Source organism: Montipora capricornis, chromosome 14, assembly GCF_036669925.1.
Source record: "Montipora capricornis isolate CH-2021 chromosome 14, ASM3666992v2, whole genome shotgun sequence".
NCBI lineage: Eukaryota > Metazoa > Cnidaria > Anthozoa > Scleractinia > Acroporidae > Montipora > Montipora capricornis.
In genome coordinates, this window is record NC_090896.1 from 542,501 (window position 1) to 550,000 (window position 7,500).

General features: G+C 40.5%; 1 protein-coding gene and 1 long non-coding RNA gene across 2 annotated transcripts in view; one reads left to right on the plus strand and one right to left on the minus strand.

Moving 5' to 3' along the window:
• LOC138032461 (uncharacterized) overlaps positions 1–3,733 on the plus strand; it is a 9,887-nt gene extending 6,154 nt beyond the window's left edge. Inside the window, exons 2-3 of the long non-coding RNA XR_011128373.1 lie at positions 3,119–3,229; positions 3,596–3,733. This is a non-coding gene — a long non-coding RNA (uncharacterized lncRNA). The remainder of the gene's footprint in view (positions 1–3,118; positions 3,230–3,595) is intronic.
• Positions 1–7,500, minus strand: part of LOC138032458 (uncharacterized) — a 14,726-nt gene that overhangs the window by 4,657 nt on the left and 2,569 nt on the right. The window contains exons 1-9 of the mRNA XM_068880137.1: positions 7,476–7,500; positions 6,853–6,901; positions 6,302–6,472; positions 4,700–4,966; positions 3,590–3,862; positions 2,947–3,222; positions 2,285–2,455; positions 1,675–1,851; positions 1,170–1,406 (exon numbers count right to left, since the gene is read on the minus strand). The exon at positions 7,476–7,500 is cut by the window's right edge and continues 2,569 nt beyond it. Of these exons, the coding sequence (XP_068736238.1) occupies positions 1,170–1,406; positions 1,675–1,851; positions 2,285–2,455; positions 2,947–3,222; positions 3,590–3,862; positions 4,700–4,966; positions 6,302–6,472; positions 6,853–6,901; positions 7,476–7,500 (1,646 nt within the window). The remainder of the gene's footprint in view (positions 1–1,169; positions 1,407–1,674; positions 1,852–2,284; positions 2,456–2,946; positions 3,223–3,589; positions 3,863–4,699; positions 4,967–6,301; positions 6,473–6,852; positions 6,902–7,475) is intronic.

The window sequence follows — 7,500 nt, forward strand, 5'->3', positions numbered from 1 at the left end:
GACGCACGTGTTTTCAAAATAGGAGGGCAATAGAGACGCCCCCCTCTACCCTCTAAGCATGCAAATGTCACGGACAGAAATGTAACGCAACAACGTTCGAGGCACCACCACACAATGGCCAATAAACACACTTGTTTGGTTCACAAAATGTTTTGGAACGACTGAACAAACTGGTTCTTAAGAAACTGGTCGATTGGAGTATAATGCAATAATGTTCATTGTGGAACACACAAGAATGAAGCAAGATCTAGAAATAACGCAGAAATTTCTCCTTGCCTTTAAAGCGTGCCGTTCTCAAAGAAAAATCATCTGTCCACTCCATCCAAGACTTTCAAACTGTGAGGTTATTGCGTCAATCATCGCAGCGGAAAGGATTTCGACTTTTTCTAAATTTAAATGGTTGTGAAATCACTACCTTTTGCGGCCTGCAACTTCCATCTAACCCTGTTCCATGAAATTAATGCTTCATCCACTCAAAGAATGGGCTAGAAAAGCAAATTTTTGCTTCTTTGCATTAAACTGTAAATCTGAGACAGAAAATGCAGTCGCCATCCTCGAAATTGCGCTAAATACTTTAAATGCACTGTAAACGTCTCTAATATGCTATGATTGTCACCGTGGCACAAGAGTAACGTGTGTGCTTTTCATCAATGAAAACAAACACGAAGAAAAATAATAATCATCCAGATTTATACCGTGCTATGCCTATGGAACTAGTGCTATCCCACGTGCTATCCCACGGAACTAATTGTGTTATCGCATCCCACGGAATTATTTGGAAAGAAAGGATTATATGACAGATATCCTATCTTTAAAATGATTCGACGTTGCTTACTGCAATACCTCCCATCTTGGATTTCTACATGATGTATAAATGTTATTTTTCGATGAAATATTTCTTCTTGGATTAGTGCGGCCAAGTTTAGAACTGACATAAAACCCAAAAATTTCTGTCTTTTCAGTGACGTCACCACCTAGCCATCACGACCTCCCATCAGGAATAGAATGTTTTCTGTCACGTGATCAGTACATGTAACCTTGTTTTTCCACCGAAACAAAGGAAAACGTTTCCATGATAAAAGAGCTCAAATCCCAGAGGATTAGTTGGGTATAACAACATGGCCGCCGTGACGTCACGTGAAAACACTCTATAGGCTACCATTACTTACGCCAGTTTTGGTCCGTATATCCGCCAAAGATGTACTCTCCAACTCTAACAAACGAAACTGTTGGACCCAAACTATTGCAACGTGAATGAAATGTGCTGCCAGCCCATCCATTATCCGTTGCTCTGTAACACAGCTTCCATTTAGCTGGCAGTGTTGATACAGGAGCAAGCCATTCTTTCAGGAGTTCCCAATACTCGGTCTTCTTAAGTAGAATTTCCGAATGTTCGAATTCTGGTCCTGTGGAACGAAGGTAATAAAGAATACCTCAAACAACGCTTATTTTTCTTGGACCCTCTCTTCAACTGATTCAAGTGTTTAAAAAAACGGCTGAAGTTAAAGAAAGAGGAAGCAAATTAAACAGTTTCCTCTTAAACGATATTGGTTATCAATGACCACAAGTTAATCCTTCTTAAAAGCCTATGCATCATTTGACATTGAGAAGTGATTAAAAATGACTCCGGGAATTTTGGTCCACCAATATCAATGGCGTTATAATTGACTCTACCTTCGCAGAATGGTGTTTCAGTCGTCCAGTTACCAGCGGCGTTGCAAAAGCTTACTTGAGGTCCTCGGAGGAAATAGCCTTTCTCACACTTGAAAGTGATATTATTTCCTTCCCAGAATTGCTCTCCTAGCATGTATCCATTCTCAAGATGAGCTGGTTTGTCGCACAAACGTTGACCTGTAGAACACCGTAAGTTAGAGATATCACTCCACTCAAAAAAATTGTCAGAATTTTGGAATGTCTCTAACAATTAAATGAGAGAGAATTTCCCAACGCAAGAAATTTTGAAAAGCTGGAAAAATCCTGAAATTAGGAGGTTGAGCCTTCAACTAATTTCGGAGAGAATTTATTTTATGCTACAGTAATGTTTCTGTTTGTGAACTGAGGTTCACTCTTTTTTTCAAACATGAATTAGGTTTACATAAACTGAATGGCGAGGAATTAAGGATTGATTTTTATTAGTACTGTGGAGACTGCGCTGTTCGAGGAAGAGAAATAAAGGAAAAACTATTTTACCTAACTTGAAACGCACTTTCCTGGATGGCTGAGTTCATTTCTTTGAAATGGGGTCGTATTAAGTCGCTGGCCATGCAAAAAAAAAATGTCTTACATGTCGGCATGACCTCACTCCAGTTTCCATTATGCAAGCAGAGTCTATTGGTGGGACCTTCTAAGTGGTATCCGGTGTCACAAGCAAATGTCACCAATTGCCCTGCCCAATAGTTCTTGCCAAGCTTGTAACCGTGCACAGGAACACCAGGATCTCCACATCCAACAAGTTCTGATAATGAATGCAACATGCAAAGTCATCAGCTGAGAAAGCAACTATATCATAACAAGCACGTTTTTTTATGTTCTAAGGTCCTAGTATAGCCAAACCCTGGGAGCTCATGCTCTTTCTTCGGAAAACTGCAATCATTTCCAAACAAGTTTAAAGGTCAGGTACCATCAAAGTAATTACATATGGCGTCAAGTTTGACCATTGTGCTCGGAAATAGGGTGAATAATATCCTCCTCTTCGATTAACGTTGTGGGTCAATTTTCGTTGATTTATGCCAAAGTTATTTGAGTCTTTGAAGATCATAGCTGTTTTCATACCTTGTCATTTCTGATTGTGATGACGATGATGATGATGATGGTGACGAAAATGATAACAACGATGAAAATTATGATTGTAATCAGAATGATTTCGATGAGGACAATAATGATAATAGAAGATTAAATGCAAAATCCCAATGCAATTGTCCTCCGTACAATACACATTTAAGTTACCTGCAGTGGTTGTTGTCTCGGCTGACCCGTTGTCGTAATTCTTAAAGAAACACTTGTACACGCCCTGGTCAGTGGCGTTAAATTTTGAAATCACAAGTTTTCCGTTGACTGCTACGTCTGTTGTGGACGTTGTGTTAGTAGAAATTACCACTCCATCTTTGCTCCATTCTAGGGTGGGGACAGGGGAGCCCTTGGCAGCACACTGGAGTATGACAGTATCGTACAGCCTTTTAACTGTGATCAAGGGGGGTGGTGCGGTAGTGATGACAGGGGACCCTAGGAGGTAAGGAAAAACAACGAGGTAAGCAGAGATGTCCATACTGTCTAAAAGAAATAAGACAACTTCTTTGAAAAGAGAATCTTTTATGCGATAGGTCTTGTTATTTCCCAAAAATTTGTCGCCAGCTTTTTTTTATGATGTTACTCCACGTTCACTTACGATTACCTAATTGCATCTGACTATGGTGTTGTTCTTCAGAATCATACAAGGACCGTACAAAGGCGTCTTACAAGTGCTTTTCGCCCGATCCCGTCGAACCGCGCGTTTTGAAATCCACTCATTAATATTGCAAGAAAGAATTGTTGACAGGGCGGATTTGTTTATTTTGTTTAATTTTCGTTTTGTTTAATTTTATCAACTTACAAACAGGATTCACAACCAGAACTATCAGTGCATACACGTGACCCAAGTGATTATCTCCTCGGCACATGACTGGTCCTCTGTCTTCCCTTTGAACATTCCAGATAACCAGTTCTTTGCCAGCCTTAAGATGGCGACCATGCGGTAGTGAACGGAACGAGCGAGTCCATTTAATTGCTGGCGGTGGATAGCCGAAGATTTGACACGATAGTGTAGTGTTCCAGTTCTCGTATGCCATGTGATAAACGACCGGCGCTTCTTCAAATCGAGGTGGCACTGAAAGGGACGAGGGATAAGTTAACTTTGTCAGTAGCCTTTCATCCAGATTTAAGCCTTCAGTCCAGAAAATATCGGAGGTAAGTTTGAAGTACGCATGAGTTTTTGTTTTAGTTCTCTTTGAATGAATCAAAATACGAAAAAAGGTAATATATAGTTTGACCCTTGAGCAGTAAGAACGAGGAACTTGAGAAAAAATCATTTTATCAAAGGGTCGCAATGTTCCAGTTGACGAATAATCTAGATTTGGGTTTTTGCCGGTGCCTTCGGTTTAGAGTCTTGCCAAAATGCAGATTTTCGGACCCAAAAAAATTCATACCTCTGTACAATAAGTTACGGACCGAGGTTTTTCTCGTTGACTCATGGACCAAGCGCCAAGCACGCGGGCCATGAATTAACGGGAAAAACGACGACATTATTATTTTTATCTCTGAGGTAATAAGGTCCCGCGGGAAAGGAAACTAATTGAAGTCAAGGGCAACGTTCAACTGCCGCAAATGAACGGCATGCATAAAAACCTAAAAAACAAATAAATTTTGGATTGGATTTTTCACTTCAAATAGTTGCTTGCAAGATTCCAACAGTTTCATGACTTTATTTTCGTTAAACAACATGAAAAACTTGCTAAAAAATGTTGAATCAAAATTTCAAATTCAGCGGGCCGTACTGTAGAAGACGGTCCGCTAAATAGGCCAATTATAGCGCTCGTACTATCTGAGAAATAATAATTACCGCTCGGTATTTTTCTCAAATCTACGGTTACAAACGTTAAAAAATTGTATTATTTCAAAAGGGGACTTTCAGCTTTAGCTGCTCATCTTTTTAAAATAGATTTACCTTGTACAGCAATTTTGACCGTTGCCACATCGAAACCCAAGAAATTCTTCGCCTCACATCTGTAAAGGCCTCGATCAGCGAATTGAATGCTGAGAAATATCAGTTGTCCCGTATCTGCATCGAAGGAATCATTGTCGAGCTCTCTGCCATCCTTGTACCACGTGACCACTGGATTAGGGAAGCCCTTTGCAGGGCAGTGGAGGGAAACATTCTGTCCTTCGACTGCGGTAAAGCTGGTAGGGGGCATCGTAATGATACGGGGCACGTCTGTAGATTGAATACTGATTTTTAATGACAATTTCTCATTAGGCCTCAACAGAGTCTTCTCACAGAATTGGTTATTGCTTTTTTTCATTTTTTCCCCTCCCTCTCTCTTTATTATCCATTATCTTTTTCCTTCTTTTATTTTTCCTACTCCTGCGCCTGAGAGGAAGACTGAACATTCAAAATAGAACTACCATAAATTTCGTTTAAGTCTACTACTCCACGGAGTGCACTGCTAGGATGTCTTAGAGACTCTTACAGTCTTCATGCCTTTAAGATGTACTACAAAAGTTTTCTTACTAAGGAATCTTCTCTAAAGTTTGTTTTGCTGCCAGTTGTATATTACCATTGAATACTTCTTATTTTGTAGATTATTTAAAGAAGCCTTGACTGTGCTCTGTTCTGTTGTAAAGCACGCAGGAAGTAGGCTAGAGCACTCAAGAAGTAGGGAGAAACACTCGCCTATCGGCTCGTGTTTCCCCCTACTCTTCTTTCGTGCTCTAGCCGCTTCCTAAGTGCTTTACAACAGAACAGAGCACAGTCAAGGCTTCTTTATTTGTTTTATGATAAAGAACAAGTAATTTTCTAAAATTCTACTTTATTTTCAAAGCGCGCGCTACTTGTGGCGAACTGAGATGTCGTCAGCACAGTGCTTTATACTCTGATAAAGCACGCTACTTTGGACCAATCAGAGCGCTTGTAAGAATGTTTAAAATTATTTGATTGGTTAATGAAACAAAGGCTTGTCAAAACATCAATCAACTGGAAAGTGGCTCGACAGAAATCACACGAAATTCGAATTTATGGAAAAACAAGTGCCTCAATGTTCGGTTTCAGTCCGTAAAAAACAGCAAAAAAGAGGATCTAAATAATTAAGTTCAGTGAAAACCGGCCGAATTGTTGCCCATGAAAACTTGCACGTTTCCGACATGACAATTGGAAAACAAACTGTTCATTGCTTGCGGCTGTTGGGAATTTTGTAAATGAAGAACTCCAGCGTGAGGACTTCCTGAGCTTGAAAGAACTGCTGGACCGGGCGACGGTTGAGGTCTTCCATCCAAAGCACTTGACAGAATATCTGAGCAAGCCTTTAACTGACAGCTTCAATAATACCCAACGAAAGATTCGGAAATTCATCTGCCATTTCTGCGGATGATGGCGTGAGCTTTCGTTTGTTCCGTGCTTTGTACTCTCATAAAACACGCTGTTTAAACCAATGAGAGCGCGCGTTATATAGAAACTTTATTTGGTTATAATGATGAAAAGTTAGATTCCCATATCGAGGTAAAATCCATTTCATAGTTCTTTGTCTTTCCTGGGCTCCATGTTCCATCTTACCTATTTCCTCAATGAACTTGGAGATATTTCCTGAAAAAGCTTTTCCCGGCAGGCCTCTGGGTCCCTCACGACCACGCTGGCCAGGAGGGCCACGTTTTCCTGCTTTTCCTATGTAACCTGGTCGACCCCGTCGTCCTCTGCTGCCTTCTTTTCCTTGAGGACCTCTTTCCCCTGTAAATCGAGAAACGCAAGCGGATACCCGTCGGGACTGAATTCGAAAAGCAAGCGTTTTATTTTTACCAATTTTTGTCTAAAGATTCATGCTATTAGAAATATTTTAGTTTCATTCGCGCGTACGTTTTGGTCACGTGAAATGCACAACATTAGCAATGGACTACAGAACGACTAAATTTTAGGACAGTTCACTACTTGCTCAATCCCATAATACATCCCTATTACCCCCCAAAACTATCGCATAACCATTGTTTGTAATTTCTCCTGGGACATGAAAATGTCCCAAGAGAAGTCGAAAACAATGTCTATGCAGTTTTTTGGGGGCCTAAAAGAGGTGTATTATGGGATTTGTGCAAGTGGTGAGTAGGGTAACCAACCTCTCATACAGATGACGTCATGACTAGTGTCGTTTGACTTGACTCTGACCTACAGATAAACAGGAAGACTGAAAATATCTTTCTCAAAGATTGTAGGAGCTTATCAACAGTAATCCTTGGCACTGGAGAATGTAAGCCTCGTGTCTAATTCCTAAAAGGAACAAGCTGAAGTTATGACGCCCTTGAAGTTGGCTAAAAAGAGAAAGCTAACATTCCAGATGTCTTTTGAGGCCTGTTTTGACGAATGGCAATCGACTTACTGCACTGAAGTTAAGTAAGAGAAGTGGGAATTCTGTAAGAAGCTAACTGGTCATGTGTCAAACCTATTGCTATGTTGTTCCTTGAAAGCGAAAGCGTCTTGATAGCGGAATTCAGTTTCAGTCAATGGGGATATAAGTTTTATCCGTCAGTGAGTAGCGGCACGTCCACTGCAAGGCGAGAGTTGACCCTACAAACAATGATTCAATGACTTACGATCTCTTCAACTTCGATAAATTGCAGTTCTCTTTCAAAGGTCCTACAATTTTACGAATCTATTTCGGCTTGTTCAATGTTTCAAGGGAAGGCTCTGGGATGGCCAAATCATGCTAATTTGCAAGGAATGAGACACGCTAGCGACCTACCTTGGCAGCTGATCCCAAACCAAAC